At 60.9% G+C, this 18,387-nt stretch overlaps 1 protein-coding gene across 7 annotated transcripts in view; it reads right to left on the bottom strand.

The window, feature by feature from the left end:
* The window catches only part of TNS1 (tensin 1), a 69,129-nt gene that overhangs the window by 42,100 nt on the left and 8,642 nt on the right, over positions 1–18,387 (bottom strand). For 6 of the 7 annotated variants that reach the window (XM_077181580.1, XM_077181579.1, XM_077181583.1 and 3 more), the window contains exons 4-5: positions 4,083–4,121; positions 1,909–1,950 (exon numbers count right to left, since the gene is read on the bottom strand). In XM_077181580.1, coding sequence (XP_077037695.1) covers positions 1,909–1,950; positions 4,083–4,121 — 81 coding nt within the window. Of the gene's footprint in view, positions 1–738; positions 869–1,908; positions 1,951–4,082; positions 4,122–18,387 lie in introns of those variants that run through there. The other variant, XM_077181585.1, reaches the window with a different exon arrangement.

Raw genomic sequence — 18,387 nt, 5'->3', positions numbered from 1 at the left:
AGCACACCAAAGGGCACAGGACGAGGTGGGAGAGCAGTTTCCCTGACATCCTTCACCTGCCACCTTCTGCCCACCCAGCAGAGTCCCAGAGCTGCTCCCATGGACAGCCAGCGTCACCTTCCACCAGCCTTGTATGCCCCTCTCAAGGTCAGGCTGTCCTGCAGAGCAGAGCCAGGCTCAGCACCCCTGGGGCCTGGGGACAATGTCACCCCTCCCAGCCAAAGCAGTTCCAGAAAGCAGCAGCTTTGCCTCATTGCCCAGAGGTGCTTGAACAGTAGTGACAATTCCCTCTCCAGTATTTCCTCAGGGTGTCCCAAATTGCCTGCTCACCCCAGGAAATCCCCAGCATTGCTGAGGGCAAATAAGGAGTTAAAATGCAACAAAAAGAGAGGTAAAACCTTTCCTGGGAGAGCCAAGGTGCATGGAACAAGCCTGAACCTGAATATGGGCTCATCCCTGAATCACCCACCAGTGATCAGGATGGGATCCCCCCCATGGCTTGTGCAGTGCCTCAAACGTCCATAACGGAGATCTCTGGGGTCCCACACCCACCAGCCAGGGGAGCCCCTCAGTCCACGTCACCTCATCCAGCTCTAGCAGCTTCCCAAAACCATAGCCTTTACCAACAGAGAGCTGACATGGGGAAACCAGGAATCACCCCCAGCTCCCACATGGGTAAACTGAGGCACAGGGGGGCAAGCAAGGTGGGGACACCAGAGTCCCTGCCCCTCCCCATACCTGGATAGCAGTGAGCCCCTTGCTAATCCATTTCCACGCCATGGCAGGTCCACTCCTGGCACCCTCCAGACCCGAGAGAGCGGGTGCCCACAGCCAGGGCCCTGCAGGGTCCCCTGTCCCAGCGAGAGCCCCTGAGCTGTGCCCTGCTCCCCAGGCTCTGCCATGCTCCCCACCCCCAGCCGCAGCCGCGCTGCGTCTCTGCCGCCAGCCCCTGCACGAGGAAGAGTCAGCCTGCAATCAGCTGATAGGAGCTGTGCTCCTGTTATTAAACACTCCTGCCTGCCACTGGGCTGGCAGACCTTGCAAACGTCCCCTGTGGAGAGAGACTCCAGCCAAACCAGTATAACCCAGTCCAGCCCAGCGCAGGACAGGCTGGTCCCAGTCCTGTTGGGTTGAAGATTCTTCTGCCAACCCCATCAAGAATGTGCCTTCCAGTCCCAAGCTAGCTTGGCATGTCCCCAAGCTCCTGGCAGCACCCAAAACCTGCAGGTCCCCTCTGCTTGGAAAGGGTGAAGAAAGGCACAAGAAAGGCTTCAGAAATATCAAGAAACTTCCCTGAAAGACAGCAAAGACAGCAAAGCCAGCAAAGGAGGCTTCTAACTGGATTTTTCTGAGGATGCTTTTTCTCAGGGCTGGAAACTTGTCCTGGACAACCAAAGGGATAAGGCAAAGCCAGATCTCAGGTGAGGAAGGCTTTCATCCTCTTCCTCATGGGAATCATCATGCCTCCATCCCTTGGGTCCCAGCCCCAACACACAGGGAGGTCTGCAAGCTGGCTGCAGGCGGGGGGGAAGCTGTCCTCGTTGACTTTGGCAGTACATTTGTCTACACTGTCTTAGCAATTTCATGTCCACACATTAAAAAACAGATCCCTAGCTCCACGACAGGAAAGTCAGCTTTGCAGCAAAAACCTCAGCCCCAGTATGCTGGGCTCCACCACCGCCTCTGCCACCAAACCCGGGCATCTCACTTGGCCTTTGGCATGGCCACCATCACCTTGGCTGGCTGGGAGAGAGGACTTCAGGGTCCCAGGTACACTGAGAAACTATAGGAGCATTCCAGGCTGAGGGATTTTGGCTGCAGGGAGTGTTTGCAGCAATGGGACTGGTATGAGTGACCCCCCAAGAGGTCTTGAGGCAGTGATCAGCCTCCATGACTGGTTGCACTTACCAGGACTTCTACCTGCTTGGTGCTGCTCTCCCCCAGGGATGGCTGCAGACAGGAGCAAGGAGAAGGTGAGAAAAAGGCAAGCGAGAGAGAAGAGATTGAGAGACAAACACACACACACACAGAGCAGGGCCAGGGTCAAAAGTTCCCCCTTGCTATTTCTGGTGCTTCCTAGGAAATGCACCATGGCTCCGTTCCTTTCCCTGCCTGCCAACATGTCTTCTCTTCCTAAAGGCTGGGAATCCCCCAAAACCCAAGTGCAGAGCTGGGATACTCAAGTACCAAGGATGTTGCCATCCTGCCTCTCAGCCACCACCATTGGCACTGACCACTGTTGCCAATTTGAAGCATTTGGCTGAACCCTGAGCTTGTTCCATGATGGGCACCTGGTGCCCCCTACATCTCTGGGATTCCAGATGGATTCTCCATGGTCAGACCCTACAGCTGGGAAGTAAACAACAGGGCAAGCCCAGTGCAGTCCCACACCCAGCCTGGCACCTGGCCACCACACCAGCAGGACCAGCTCCCCAAGATAAGCCTGATCCCACAGGGCCAGTGAAGGACCCCAGTGGGAGCAGAGCCAGGGTCTGAGATGTTCAAAACAGGGGAAAATTTGGTGACATGCCATTGGAGAGAGCTCTGAAAGGAGGCTGGGGACAGGAATTAACTTCCTGGTGTGGGGGAAAGTGTCTGGACCCCAAATATAGGAAGCAGGAGACAGATACTTCTGTCTGGGAATGGTGCCTGGGGGTGGCACAGCAAGAGGACCCAGCTGAGCAGGTCCCCAGATGGGAATCTTGGGACCAGGAGGTTGGAGGTCACCCCCAAAACCAGGCTGCTCTACTCTTGGCAGCAGGGCCAGAGCAGACATTTCCATCCATGAGGCAGGGCAAACCCTTTCAATTTCCTCCCAAAGCCACAGTAACGGTCCCAGCTCGAAGCCAACATATTTTTGCTGTCGATAAGTGCCCAAGGAGGTTGGCAGGGGTGAGGGATGCAGGCAGAGATTAAACCCAGGGCAGATAACCACCATGAGGCCCCAGAGCAGGCAGCATGTTCCACTCCTACCCCATGCCCTGCTCACTTGGGCTCTCACACTGCCCTCAGAGCCTGCAGGTGGTCATCCCCTACACTCACTTTTCAGGTGAGACCCCTGCCCAGCCTAGGGCCTCATGTGAGGCACGGATATTGCGGCACTGCCAGGCTGCTGAGCCTGAGCTGAAACCCTGCCAGGGCCTCCTCTCCCCGGCGCCTGCCCCAGCAAGCCTTGGCACACGTCTGGAGCAAAAAGGAAGGGCTGCTGCACCAGCCCCAGGCTATGCCAGTCTCCCTGCTGCCACGTGCCTGCTCTGCCTGCTGCCACAGCACCACCAGGGTGGGGACGGGGCAGGGGAGCTGCTCTGCTGGCAAGATGCTGCCTGGTAGGCACCCTCATGTCATGCTTCCCAAACCCCTTGCTGGGCATGGCCCTGCTCCAGGTGACATCCAAGTGCCCTGGTGCCCCCAGAGCCCAGCCATGGCCTGGAGCAGTGTGGCAAAGGACTGTGGCTGTCTGCCCAGTACCCCCCACCTGCCCTCCCCAGGACAGGGTGAACGGAGATGATGCATCCAGCTGTTCTCCTCGAGTCCACAGAGGACAGGGTGGGAACAGCCTGTGTCACCCTGGCTCCAGCAGATTGCTAAAGGCCCCTAGGACAGACAATAGTAGAGAGTGACAATAATAAGAGCTCAAATGCATGGCCTTGGGCGCCGCGAGCCAAAGGCACATCTGGTACAGCCATCTCCGGGTGTGCAAGAAACCGCCCGAGCTCCGGCCAGGGAGGGAAGGCCAGGGGACCCCAGAGCCCTGGATGGTCACGTCCTCTCTGCCTGTCCCTCTCAGTAACCCTGCAGGCCCCTCTTCCCTGAAAGCTCCAGCTCCAGAAGTCCTGTGATAGTTAGGCTGCTCCAACTTTTGCTGCTCAATTGTGGGATGCCCTTCGGCCAGCAATGGTGGGGGGCACAGCACCAAAATGGGGATGCCCTTTCCCCCAGCACAGGACCCATGTGGTTTTGAGGGTGGAAGATTCACATCCTGAAGCCCTCGGACAGAGAAAGCCCCATACCCAGAGCAGGATGCTCCAGCATCCCCAGAGCCCTGGCTGTCACCCATGGCTCACAGTGGAGGTGTCACTTACCAGCTCATAGTTGCCAGTGGGGGAGCAGGGGGTCACAGCCTGCAAGGAAGCAGAAGAGAGCCAGGATTAGTCCCTGAGCACCTTGTCCAACACAGGGCATGGGAAGAGGCTAGAATGTAGCATTCACCCCCCACCCATGCCACAGGGAATACAGCACCCAACCAAGGAAATGATAGGGGCATCCATGGCCTTCCCACACCAGGCAGGAGCAAAGACATCATCCCAAAATCAAGGCAGGCAGTGGGAGCGGGCTCAGGGCCATGGCAACTGTGCCATTCATCCTTGGCCAGGGAGCCAGGACAGCCCCAGCCCCAGCCCCAGCCCCAGCCCCAGCCCGGGTGGGCATGGCGAGCACAGCACGGCACAGCGCAGGGCGGGCGCCTGGTGCCAAGAGCAGCTCCTGGAACAAACCCCAGCCCAGCCTCGTGAGCTCCTGCAGCCGCCAGCTGAACAGCCCAGCTATTGTTACCTTAATTACCAGCGGCAATTACTGACAATTAACCTTGGGTTTTGTGTGCACCCCAAGCAGCAGCATGCCAGGGTGGGAGAGGCAGCGCCTCGTAGGTGCTGGGGCAGCGGGCTGGGGCACTCCAGCTCTGTGTTGGCCCAGAGGTGCCAGCAGTAGTGGGAGGGTGTGATTTGGGGCATTTTGTCCTCTACAAATCCCACCAGGAGCAGTGACCCGCAGTAAGCCATCCCTTGCCCCATCCCAGGATGGAGCCAAGATGGCAAACACCACTCAGGGGCTGGTCCCCTACCATGGCAGCATGGGGACCCACTGCACCCCACTCTGCCTCTCCTGCCCCGGGCCATAAACAGAAGGATTTGCCCCAAGTACCCCACTTGGAGCACCCCTATCCCATCCCATCCTGGTCTCCAGAGCACGATGCCCAGCACCTGCTCCCCTCCCCAGCTGCCAGCCTGTTCCCATCCCATCTCACTGTTTTCTTCAGGGGTTCCTCCTCCTCCCGCTCCCTTCCCCTGCGCATTATTATTATGATTTTATTCTAATGCAGAAACGCTTCCATAAAAGGCCCTTTTCCCTGCCCCGCGGCGCTGGCCCCGCGCCAGCCTCCCTGGAATGTTCTCCGGCAGCGGCAGAGAGCCGCTGCTGCGGACCGGGCCGGCGAGGGCTGTGCAGTACCGTGCCCCGCACGCTGCCGCCGTGCTCTTCCCCCGGGGATGCTCAACAAGCGCCCCTGACCCGTGCCCAGCCCCAGCTGCAGGGCCGGCGAAGGGGGGAAATGCACAGCTCCCCCACAATGGGACACACTGGTCCAGGTAGGGTCCATGCCCAGTCCTCCTCTACTGTCGGCATGAGGAAGTTTGCGGGCTACAAATGCACCTCTGGCTGGAAAAGGGAAAAACTGGGGTGCCTATGGTTGTATTTCCCTGCCCTTAAGGATTCTCTGATGTGTAATATGGGCTTGTGCTCACCCGACACCACTCTTCCCATCCACGGGAGACAGCAGCTCAGGCTGTATGGCACTCTCGCATCCCAGAAAGGCAGTTTTACAAGGACTGCAGGAATGTAAAGCTGTTTCCCTCTCTCAAGTCTGGCTCAAACATGCCCCCAGTTCAAGAAGAAGAAGGAAGACTCTGTCCCAGACAATGGACCCCTCCCTAGGGAAGTCCAGTTCCCGACCTAGAGGTGTATGAGCACCCCTCCTGCCCCACGGACCGGTGAGAGGATCACTCCATACACTACTGCAGCGACCCTCAGAACAGCCACCATCTCTGTCCTCAGCGATTCCTGCATCCCTCGGTGCAGGGAGGGGTGGGAAAGGCAGGGGGACCCGCACACCCCTGGTCCAGGCTCCGCTTTGCCGTGGCAGACACAGCGGCCTTTCTTCTCCCCCTCACCGGTGTTTGCATTCCTGCCGGCTGGCCCCCGCCGCCGACCCCGCCGCCCGGCAGCCCTGCCCAGGAATGCGAGGAACGAGGCGCAGCAGGGCTGCCGCCCACCCCACCAGCCCCCCACGGCCCCCCACCCGCCCACCCGGCCCCCCAGGTCGCAGCCCCATCCCTCCCAGCAGCCACATCCCACGAGCTGCTGCCTTGAGACCCGAGTTTTGCCAAGCAGAAAAATCACTTTCCCAGTAAATGAGGCCCCGTGGCCAGGAGTGATAGGAGTCTCTGATGTCTCATAAAGGGTTGGGCACACCCTGCAGCCTTCCGCTGGAAAGTGATGATGGGCTCCCTCGCTCATCACCAGCTGTCGCTATACCTAGAGAAACTCTATCCCCTTGACATGTCCAAGCCCAGAAATAAACACCTGGCTGGCAAACCCCTGACAGTCCCTGGCCACACCGCCATAGTGCAGAGTAGCTCATGAGATCCCTCTTCCACCTAACCCCTCCAGCTGCAGCTCAGGGACTGACCTCTGCACCACAGATCCCGACAGGACTTCAGCACCATTTCACAAGAACTGAGCGAGGCTGGAGGAATGCAGACATCCACCTCCTATCCAGGGATGAGACACCTCAGAGCCTTCTCCATGCTGCAACCACTGCTCACACCTCCCTCCCTCAGCACCTCCTTCCTCTCCCTCTCCTCCCTCGGTATAACAACTCTTGCACCCATGGAAGTGCCCAGGGCCACTGCCAGGTCCTGCTCCAGCAGAGCATCACCGTGGGTTGTAGCCCCAACCTGCAAGATGCCAGCAGGGCTGGGGGAAAACAAACCTCCATGGAGGGGCGCTGCGATTCAGGAACGGGCTGGATCAGAGCAGCACCGGGGTCTCCCCAGCCGGGCTGCTGGAGCCGGGTGAGCACTGGCCCACAGCCCACAGCATGGCCCGGCCGGCTGCCGGTGGGTGATCCAGGCCCATCTCTGACGCATATCCCTTCCTTTGGGTGGCGGTTTTTGTTTTTCCCTTCCCCAGGAGCTCCGATAAACATTCCGGAGCCGGACGATATCCGGGCTGGTGCTGACCCTTGCTATGCCAGGAGCAGACTCAGCACCAGCCACCCTGGCCCTCACAGACCCCTGCACACCAGAGATGCTTCCCATGGCTAGGCACTGAGATGCTGGCAAGCCAGCCCAGCTGGTGTGGTTGGAGCTGGAGACACGCTGTCAAAAGGGACACTGACGTGCCAGACCCTCTCAAAGCAAGCCAGATTCATGGCCCCACTATTTAGAAAGAATGTGGACCCCAAGAGAGGGCATCAAGGCACCCTACTCCCTCCAGCCCTGTAAGTGGTTCCCCTGCCCAAGCCACCCTGTGGTCTGGAAATGCAGTTGTCAAAAAGGAATGTGACTCAGTGGCCACATTGGCGTCCCACAGGACAGTGCCTGGGCAGCATAAATGCCTGCTCAGCCCATGTGATCCCACCTCATGGGGTCCCACATCACCCCATGAGGGACCACTTCCTCTCAAGCAAGTTCATCTCAGCTTTGTGCCACTTAAATCCCAGCTGGGCTGTGAATCACTTCCGCATGCACCCCACGATTCTCTGCTCACCTCGAGACCCTGCCTCAAGTACAGGGGATCCCAGGGACGGCCACAAGCCACAGCAACTTCCCCAGCCATTCCCAGAGCCTTTCCCCTGTTTACCAGTCCCTCCAGCCCAGCCACAGCCACCAAGCCCTGCCGAGCCCTCTCTTAGCCACAATGTCGGACAGTGTGAGCTGCCATCAGGCACCTCACAGCAGAAAATACTTTTAGGGGACAGGTTGGCACCATTAAATTGGGGATATTGGGGAAGGTTTTTTCCCTCTCCAGCACCCCTGCTCCCCATTCCAACTGCAGCATCCTTCTCCCCTGCCAGGCATAAGGGACTGTGGTGTCTGTGCTCTGGTCGCACTCCTGCCCTGCACAGGGGTCAGGTACCCTCTGCCCACACCACGTGCTGGCTGCTCCTGCCCTCACATTTTTTGCAGCTCTGGCAAAACTCCTGTTTATGCAACATGTCCCCGGCAGGAGGACGGCATGTTTCCATGCACAACCGCTCCCCCCCTCTCCAGCTCCACCCTGCCCAGCACAGCCCCGGTGTGTGAGGCACAGGGCAGCCACACAGAACCCCAGACCCCTGGCACGGGGATCCCTGGGAGGAGGCAGCACCCCATGCACCCCATAGCCCCTCTCTGCCCCCACCAGTATCCAGGGGTGCTGCTTTTGGGACTTCTTCCATCGGGTGGGGGTAACTGGCAGATGCGCCGAAGGGCAGGGAGCGGCTTGGCCGGCGGCTCAGGGTGAGTCAGACTGGGCTGATGCTGGGGCACAGAGGTCCCATCGCTCCCAGGCTTCCCTCCAAGCATCCCCAGCCCACCCTGCAGCTGGGTCAGGGACTGTCACTGTGCCATCCTCTCCATGCCTGGATGCCTGGACAGCACCCATGCCAGAGCAGAGACCATTCTCCAAAAGGTGCACCAGGCAAAGAGCCACTCACTCAGGGATGTCCCCTGAACTGGGACAAACGCTGTCTCCTGTTTCTCCCCTGGTATGTTGATGAGGAGCCGCCCTGTGGCCCATCCCCGCCAGGAAGGCGGCAGCAGGACCAGGACAGAGGTTACCCAGTACACACGGCCCTGCAAATCAGGGATGAAATGCCACAGGGGACACCAGCCATTCCACCCCACAGTGCCACGGGGGCCACCCTGGCACCCCATGACACCCTGGGACACACAGCGCACTGGGACGGTAACAGCCCACAGCAGCCCATGGCTGGCCTGGCCAGCAGCCCTGGCACAGGGGTATGGGACAGGACAGGAAAAACAACGTACAGAGAAGCTTCAAGGGGTTGCAGCTGCACCAAAATAGCCCTGGTTTCAACCCAAATAAGGGCAGGTCCCGGCTCCGGGGCGGTTTCAGCAATGAGCCTCAATGCTGCCAAGTGCAGATGAGGGGAAGGGAGAGGAGGTAGCATCCCTGACCCTGTCTGGGGAGAGAAGGGTGTTTTTGGGGGTCAGGAGGGGGACAGAGATGCCTCCACATGACCAGGACAGGGACTGTCCCTACTTTGCTCGCAGGCGCTAGCTCGGCACAGGGCCGGCCACAGGCAGGGATATGCTGTGCTCCAGTGCCTAAAAAGGCAACATCTGGAGGCAGCAGGTCTGGATCCAGCCTCACGGGCCAGCACGCGCCTGCCTGGCTCTGGCCCCACGGCACCAGCCCTGCCCTGCTCTGCCCCCAGCACCACACACATGTGCTGCCACCCCACTGCAGGGACAGCCCTCAGCCCAGACCCATGGGGACCCACAACCAGCCTAAGGAAGCATGGGGTCACTGCCCTCCTCTGCACCAGACTTCCCCCAGAAAAAGGACCAGGATCCCCCCAGCCCCTCATCAACTCCCCAGAGCCAAACCAGACACCAGGATTAGTCAGGGAGCAGCTTCTGCACCAGAGATAGGTCGGGAACAGAGTCACACCAGGACTGGCTGGGACAGACTCTGCTGCAAGGGATTTTACCAGGACTGGTCCATGAACAGGTTCTTACATTGGATTGGTCAATGCATGGATTCTCACATGAGATTGGGCAGCAACTGGATTCTTATCTGGGGCTGGTCTGTGCATGGATTCTCACCTGAGATCAGTAAATGCATGGATTCTCACACAGGATTGGCCAGCACATGGATTCTTACACGGGATTAATCACTCACCAGACTGTCCCATAGGACTGGTCAAGCCCTGGATTCTGACAGGGGATTGGTCAGAGCACTGACTCTCATGCAGGATTGGTCAGAGCAGTGATTCCCACACAGGACTGGCCAGCGCTCGGATTCTCACATGGAACTGATCAACAAATGGATTCTGACATGGAGCACGGGCACTCCTGTGGGACTGGTCAGCACACCAGCCTGGCAGCAGGCTGTGCCCCACCCTGAGCCCAGGGCAGGATCCTTCCCACAGATCCACTCTGGTGAGCATCAGGCAAGCCCCTTTCTGTGCACTCAGAGCCCGCTGCACACTTTTGGCAGCCTCCCAGCATCAGGGGCATCTGCCAGTGCCCATGAGTCTGGGACCCACCTCAAGGGGTGGTTCGGGTGCCAAAATAAGCCCTGGCTGCCCCTAGGGGTCTTAGCCCCCCAGTACGGAGCCCTACTTGTGAGAATAGGAAAGGCCCAAGGCAAATGGAGACTGGAGTCAGAGCTGTGTCCTCAGCAGGACAGAGCTGAAAACACTACAGAGGACCTGAAATGCTGAGCAGCACCTCCAAAACTGGTGTCCCCCCAATCAGCAGTTTTGAGGAGATGAGGAAATAGGAGGGAGAAGTGGAGACTCCATACCCAGGAACTGTGCTGTGGGACTGCTTTCTCTCTTGTGTCTCAAAACCCATTGGGGAAGCTCCAATGCTGATCAGGGTCTGCTGGCACTGTGACCAGATACCCCGGGGATGAGCTCTCACAAGGCTAGGAACTAGACACTGGCAAAGCAAGGAAGGTTGCCCAGGGCATAAGCAAATGGACCCTTCTGCAACTCAAGACCCCAAAAGGACACATGGGAGAGCACAGCTCCAAAGCTCAGCACTTTGCCCGGGGCCAGCAGGATCACTAAGAAGAGGCTTAGTAGAGAGCTGCAGGCTCGTTTCCCACCGATACACTTTCCCTGGGGGTGACTTCAGACTCCAGACAGGACACACGTTGTCTTCCCAGTGCAATCACGCTATAGGGACAAGAGGTGCCTGCTTGGTTGCCCCCCAGAACGCCCAGAATCAAGAGCCATGAGCACCCAGGGGGTGCAGCCACTGTCACCCCAGTGTCCCTGCCAGCTGTCCCCCAGCACACACACTGGAGTCACCCACCCACCGCACCAGGGCTGACGCCAGCGCCGAGCGGGCTCAGGCTCCCGGGAACGGAGCACTTCTCTTTTTTTCCTTGTTTTCCCCTTAAACGCAAGCGGGCTGATGCCTCCCTCGCTCGGTCGTTTCCTCTCCCAGCAGCACAGCCCAAAAACATCTGCGCTGGGACCTGCCCTGACGGAGTTAACCCTCTGCGGGCCCGGCGGCGCCGAGGGGCCGGGGATCCCTGCCCGGGGGGGCGGCGGGGGGGCTGGCACCCGCCGGGGCTGCCTCGCCACTCATTAACCCGGAGTTTAACCATTGACGGTCCCGCCGGGGCGGGGGGGTTAACCCGTGGGCTGCCAGGGTGTCCCGGCCGCGGGGCAGCCCCCCAGAGTGTCCTCCCCGCGGGGTGACAGGAGCTCGGCATCGCCCTCCCGGCTGCGGGGCGGGAGCGGGGTGCCGGGGGCGGACCCCGCTTTCCCGCGCACTCCTCGCTCCTCGGGGACGTGTCCCTACGCACTTCGGGGAGGCGAGGGGGGGACGCAAAGCCCAGCGCCTGTGTGTCCCCCTCCGGAGCACCCTGAGAGTCCCTGGCTCTGGCGAGGCGGGGAGGGGGGCACGGGGGACGCGGCCCCCGGAGCCGCTCACAGGTCCCTGCCGGCAGCAAACCGGCCCTCGCCCCCTGCCCAAGTCCTCCTCCCTGCGAGCACCGCATCGCCCTCTTCAAGCCCCCCCCCGCACCCCGAGACCCCTTCTGGTGACAGACAGCTGCGACAGACGCCCCCAACACCGGGGGGCAGCAGCCCCCTCCACGCACCACCCCATCACCGCTCGGATATCACGCATGGCCCCCGCCCCCTGGAGAGATGACACCCCCGCCAGCACCCTCCCTCCCGGGGGGCCTGGGGACCCTGCGCCCTCACCTCCCGCCCGTACCTGGTTCATGACGCTCCCGAAATCCATCCGGGGTCTCGCCTGCCTACATCCGAGAGGGACGGCACCGCAGCCTCACCTGGCCCGGGGGGCGCGGGGGGCGGCCGGAGGGGCCGCGGGGGGCAGGCGGGCGCCCGGCGTCGCCCGGGCGGGCAGGAGTGAAGGCAGACTGCAGGCAGAGCCCCCCTCCCTCCCCGGGCCAAGCCTGGAGAAGGAAGGAAGGAAGGAGGGAGGGAGGAGGGAGGGGAGGGAAGGAGGGGGAGAGCCGAAGGGTTTCGCTCCCCAGAAGCGGGACCCCGGCGATGGAGGGGCGCGGGGAGGTCCCGCCGGCTCCCCGCTCCCCTCCGCACCCCCGGGGCGGCCGGGGGCTGGGGAGCCCGGGGCGCCGGCCCCGGCCCTGGGGAGGAATGGGGTCTCGGTCGACTTTTTCCACCGCTCCTCTCCCTTCTCTCGCTTCTTCTCCCTCTTTCTTCTCCTCTTCCCTCTCCCCAGCTGCACGGCGCGCTCCAAGTCCGGCCCCGCTCCGCTCCCCTCGCCTCCCCCAAAAACGCCCTTAAAGGCAACCGGGAGCCTGACTCGAGCAGCTGGCCCTGGGGTAAGGGTGCCGGCAGGTGGGCAGACCCCCCCCCCCACCCCAAAAAAAAAAAATTATCCCCCCCACACCTCGGCCACCTCCGCCTCCAAAGCCCCTGGCAGCCGGTGCCGAGGGGCCGCGGCGGGCGGCGGGGTGCAGCGGGGTCGGGGCCTTATCGCCCCGCGTGACGCCACCGGCGTCCCGGTGCCCTTGGCGGGGGGGTGGCAGGGACCGGTGTGTGGGGCCCTGCTTGGGGCCTGCCTGGCACCCCCTGGCACAACGTGGTGCCCCCCTGCCATATGCGGGACCAAGTGCCCATCTAATGGTCCTCGGGTGTCCCACACCCCCAGCGTTGGAGAGGATTTATCAGCCCGCCTCTCAACTAAAAATCAAAGCCAAAATGCTGGAAAAGCCCCGTCTGTCCCTTAGCACCTAAGGTCATGCCAGTCCCAGCTTGCCTGTCCCAAACCTGGAGTGTGCCCAGCATCCCCTGGCCTTCCTCCTGTCTCCCCTCCTCCTCCTTCCTTCTCCTCCTCGGGGGGCTGCATGTTGATGGATGGAGCCCCGGTCTCCCTTGCTGACCCTGAGGCAACCCAGCCCCAGCCCTGCTGAACAAGCAAGTGCTCAGTGCCAGGAGACCCCCCCAGCAAAGAGGGGAAGCCCACCAGCAGCAGCCCAGAGAGTGGCGAGCTGGCCAGGGAGGCGGTGAGCCAGGCACCCGGCCCAGGGCTGTTGACATTTTCTCACCCAACGCCTCCCCGTTCCTGTTTGCATTTCCGTCCTGAAGCCGTGGGCTCAGCCAAAAGGCTGGAACTGGCTCTGCTGGAGCGGTGCAGGACCCCAACACCCCTCCTACCTCACCACCCCTTCAAAAGTCACCAGGGAGGGGTCTGTGCTAAGGGGCTCTCCCATGGCCCACCTCCAAGTCCCCCTAAGGGACAGCACCCCTGCAAGTACACTCCAATTCAAGGAGATCTTTCCCAGTCCCCCCATGCCTCAGCTTCCACAGCAACCCAACAGTGCCATGGGATGGGAGCACCAAAAGGCACTGTGGGAACCCTTCCTGCTGCCAAAGACAAAGCACCAGAGCCAAACATCTCTGGAGAGCATCTCCTCATCCCCCTCCCAAGCAAGCACCAGCCAGCCCTTCTGCCCTCCCCAGCACCCAACAGCACAGGGTCAGATCCCAACAGCCACCATTCTAGGGACAAAACCCCATGGCCAGGATCCACTGACACCCCTAAACAAGTCCCACCATCCCCACAGCCCACAAAAACCAGGCATCCCAAAAAGATGGGAGTGCTGCAACATGGATGGAGGGGCAAAGAACATCCTGCACCAGCAGTGCACAGCACGGACCCCAGCCCAGCTCCAGCACAGACCCCTGCACAGGCCCCAGAGCCCAAACTCCTCAGGAGGAGGCCACAGGATGGCTCCCAGGCCCTGGGAAACATCAGCAGAGGAAGAGCTGGGGCCAGATGGGAAAGTACCAGCAATTGAATGGGATGGAAATGAGTGGGTGAGCAAAGGGCACTGATAGCTCCTCGTCCCTGTCCTGGTTCCCGGGGCAGTGACAGGAACTCTCCCCTGGGGACATGACGTGTCCCTTTCACAGGACACAGCCAGAGAAGTCCTGACAACATCCTTGAACTACAGCTGCCAAAGTATCTCCCAGAGCCATAGGGTCAGAGTGCCAGTGGGAGCAAGTCCAGCAGTCTGCAAAGTGGCTCCAGTGACTCCCAGCCCCCCAGACAAACCACCCCTTACATGAAACAGCCTCTCTGTGACCCAAAACAAACACCCTTGAGCATCATTACCCCACATGTCAGTGGAAGAAAGGAGACCCGGGGACCAGGCACCCAGGTGTGGTTCATCTCCAGAGATTACAGAACACAGGAGGTAAGCCCCAGTGCAGGGTCTGTAGAACCCCTCTTGAGCCAGACTTTTCAGCTGTTTTGGGATCACTGACACCTCTTGGAGGGTCCTGGAAGTTCCCAGGGACCCAGCGCCCTTCCCAGGGCAGGTATCAGGAGGAGTGACCATGGGGGATGCAAACTGGTCTGGCAAGGGAGACAACCAGTGAGAAATAAGGCAGGCCTGGACCCTGCTTCCCACCATGACAGGCTCTGGGAAGATGGGTGCAGCCCTAGGAGCTGCCAAGGAGGGAGGCTGGCGGTACCCACTGCCTCATCTGACACCTCCCAGGCCAGTCCTGGCCAGTGCTCACCAGTGCAGTGAGCATGAGCAGTCTCAGCATGCCCTCTCCCCTGCCCATCCTCTCTGTGCAGCACCCCGAGGGTGCAGGGAAGGGCCCCAAGTCCTCCCAGCAGCCGAGCCGGCCCCCCACCGGAGCTGAGAGGCCGAATATTTGGGTAGTGACGTAAAGAAGGGGAAAAAGGAAAGAGGGAAGGGAAAAAAAACAAAACAAAACCCCCTCCAGGACCTGCTGCACAAATAGGACCTGGCACAGCACCGGGGCAGGGCTGAGCCCCGCAGCTCCCCATCCCTCCACCCCAGCTGGGCCCACACCAGGGTCAAGGACATATTCCTGCTCCATTCCTTCCCTCCCCCGCCCCGCCCCCTCTGTTGTGGAGACCAGGGGTGTTGCTAATTACCTGTGCCAAAGCACTGGGGGGGTGGCTTTGAAGGGGGCCATCAGGGACAGGGACCTGACGGGCAGTTCCCCTGTGACCAGTACGTCATCCCCTCCGACAGCACGGGGAGGAAGCAGAGTGGCTGGGGCAGGGAGCAGGGACCGCACAGACACAAATCCCTTTACAAGAGTCTTCCACAGCTGGGACATGGATCTCCCCTCCTTGCAGCCCCCAGGAACCTGCAATACATGGCCTGGCCATACCCCCCAACACTCCCTGGGCCCTGGCCATGGCACGGCTGGAAGGTGGCAATCACCAGGGCTCAAGCCTTCCTGGAAGTGTCCAACCACGCCTTGCCTCAGTTTCCCTTCCCAGTTCTGACTAGCTTAACAAGCAGGGGGTATTCCCAGCACCAGCTGAGGGGTGGCACATCCCCTCACCCCCACCACCACCCTCTGCCATGGGTCCTGCAGCCATCCAAGGGCCCGTCACCGCCGCGGGCACTGGGAGCGATTGCTCTGGCCGGGACATGCCTCACTGCCCGGCCCTGGCCCTGCTCCAGCCCCCGGTTTAATGATGGACAAACCTGCCCCCCCGGAGCCCCATCACAGGGGGCACTTGAAAAACAACCCAGGCCTGGCACAAGGCCAGCGGGGATGGATGGCAGTGAACTGGGAGCACATGCATGTGACCACCTGCCTGTGTGTGAGCGTGCTCCCGCACACAGATGGATGTTCTTGCACACACGTGCATCTCCTGCAGCTCATGCCCTCGTGCATGCATCTGTGAGCACACACAGTCACACACACACATGCTCACATACACAGGCACACACACACGTGTGTGTGGCATGGCTCCAATGCACACTTTCAGCTCCCTAGGAAGAGACACAGGGGGGACAACCCCTAGACCCCTTGGCCCCGTACTATGTGATGTGCCTCAGTTTCCCCTCTTGGCACAGTCCCGCACCCCCACTCCCCCAGCACTGCTGGGCCCCTGTGTGGCAGGGGCGAGCAGGGCAGGCTGGAGCCTTGCCAGGCCCAGGGGCTGGCACAGGCGCCATTTCCCAGAACCAAGCACCAGCAATCTCTAGCCGATCCAGCAGCCAAACGCCACAGCGCTCCCTGTCCCCCAGCCAAACCATCCGTCATGGGGCCAGCTCCCTCTACGGGAAGCAGCACAGTCCCCCATCTTTTCCCAGCCTCTCCAATCAGCATCATAGCAAAATCTGGCCACATTCAGAGTGAAGGCATCCCAGGGGACGGAGACATTCCTAGGATATCCATTGATTTGGGACATGCCTGCTGGGCCCCACTGCTCAGAGCGTCCTCGGTCAGAGAGCAGTGTCACCACTGATCCTGGCTGTGCCACTGCCAGCACATGCCACCCACAACACAGGCTCACCCATGCCTGAACGCAGGCACAGAAGTACTGCACCCCACACCACGTTCCCTGCCTCCTGCTGCCCCCACACAGGGCTGGGTGACTCAGTTTCCCCGCTTTTCAAGGGAAGATACTCCCCCACAGCTTTGGGCAGGCAGTTTTGGTGCAGGGAGGGAGGGAGGGGCAGGCTGTGTGTGTCACATACATACCAGTGTCCATCCATCCAACCGTCCCTCTCTGAGAGAGGGAGGGAGGTTTGCTAAGCAAGGAAAAATCCCTGAGCAGAGGCACAGGGCACAAGAAGGGCCTTACATGGGCATGGGAACAGTGTTGTGCTTCCCAGCTGATGAGTGTGCAGCTGCCCTGGCCTCTCCACAGCCACCCACGGGCACCAGGCATCCCACCAGCATCACTGCCAGCACAGGGCAGTGGGTTCCACCACTGTTGCCCCACTGTCTTTCAGGCAGGATGGAAACTTGAGGGATGCAGGTCACTGCCAGGGCACAGGTCCTGCCCTCCCTGCTACAGCTCTGCCTGCTCACTGCCTTCTCATGGAGGGGGCACTCACTAGCACCCCAAAAGCTCCCAGCATCCCCACATACACTCCAGTGCCCCCCTCCCCTTATCCCCATCACACCCATGGTACCCCCTGGCACCCCACACTGATTACCAGGAGTGCAACTCTTTTACACCCCACCCACACCCCCATCTGTCCCCCCTCCCCTACACCCGGTCCATTTGAGGTTTGTAAGTAGGGGCTTTCCCCCTAGGATGCAGCTGGCTGGGAGCTGGCCGTGCTAGGGGGCAGAACAAAGAGCTGGAGCAAGTGCCAGGGAGGTAAATATGGGGACCAAAGAGCAGACACTGCCAGTAGCATGGTGGGGCAGACTCCAGGGCCAGGAGACACCAGAGCCAGGGGACACCAGGACTTTGGCAGCATTTCCAGGGCAGGAAGAGGAAGCACTGGAGGGTGCAGCTGCCAGCACTTTGGGGGTGCATTCGTCTTCCCTCTCCAAAGTATCCTGGAGGTGCAGGGGTTAAACATGAGGGACTTCAGGTAAACAAGAGGCCATTTTTGCTCCATGCCAAGCCCCCTCCCCACGTGCACCCTCCTCAGAGACCCTACAATAACAGGCTGGCGTGTGAGTCAGCTGGCCATCTGCCCGACCGGAGGAGCCCCTCCCTGGGCGCTGGCCCAAAGGAGCTCTGCAGAAGGCCCCTGGCCCTGGCCCCATGCACGCTCCCCCCAGCAGCAAACCCCTCGGCTAGCTGGCCCCACCGAGGGGGCTCCAGCTTCCAGCGAGCGTGGGAAGGGTGATGGAGGCTAATGAAATGCAGCCGGCCGAGAGAGCGGGCCCCGGGCTGCCCATGCGCACAGCCCCGCCAGATGTGGGAGCCTGGTATGACCCCCCTTCTTGGTGTACAGCCCCCTATCAGACATCAGAGAATCCCCACCGGGCTCACACCCAGACACACACGCTTCCTGACACTCCCTCCTGCCTGGAAACCACTGGCAGATGCTCCCTGCCACCGTACCACAGGCATCCCCCACTGCATGCCCCTCCCAGCTCTCCCCACAGCACCCCGGCAAGGCCACCTTCCCCGCCTCAGCCTTCCTGGCATAGGCTGCCTGGGGTGACACAGGGTCCTGGGGCTGGCACAGCTCCACTAAAAAACCTCCCAGTCACCTTTGCCCAGCCCACTCAAGGCCCAGGGTACCCCACAGTCCCCATTTCCCCCAAGAGCCCAGCCAGGGCTCAGTGCCAGGGCTGCTGCCAGCGCCTGCCCTGCACCACCACCCGTACCATGGCACCCTGCAAAGCCCAACATGTGCCCGGGCCCTGGCACAGCACCCCCCTTCCTTCTCCCTCCCTGCCCAGCTGGGCACAGGCAATGGGCACGGGAACAGGCATGTCCCAGCCTACGCTGTCTGCCTGGGGCATGCCAGGCTCTTCCCGCCCAGGATGCCAGCCCCAGAGATAGCTGGCATACACGCCTCCCCAGGGATTAAGAACACGAAGCCTCCCCTGCCCCGACAGCACAGTAATGGGCACCGTGCCCACCTCCAGCTCCTCCGAGAACCTGGGTTGCAGTAGGG

This window comes from Agelaius phoeniceus, chromosome 7 (genome assembly GCF_051311805.1).
Source record: "Agelaius phoeniceus isolate bAgePho1 chromosome 7, bAgePho1.hap1, whole genome shotgun sequence".
NCBI classification, from domain to species: domain Eukaryota; kingdom Metazoa; phylum Chordata; class Aves; order Passeriformes; family Icteridae; genus Agelaius; species Agelaius phoeniceus.
This window is presented reverse-complemented; position numbering and strand designations above follow the sequence as displayed.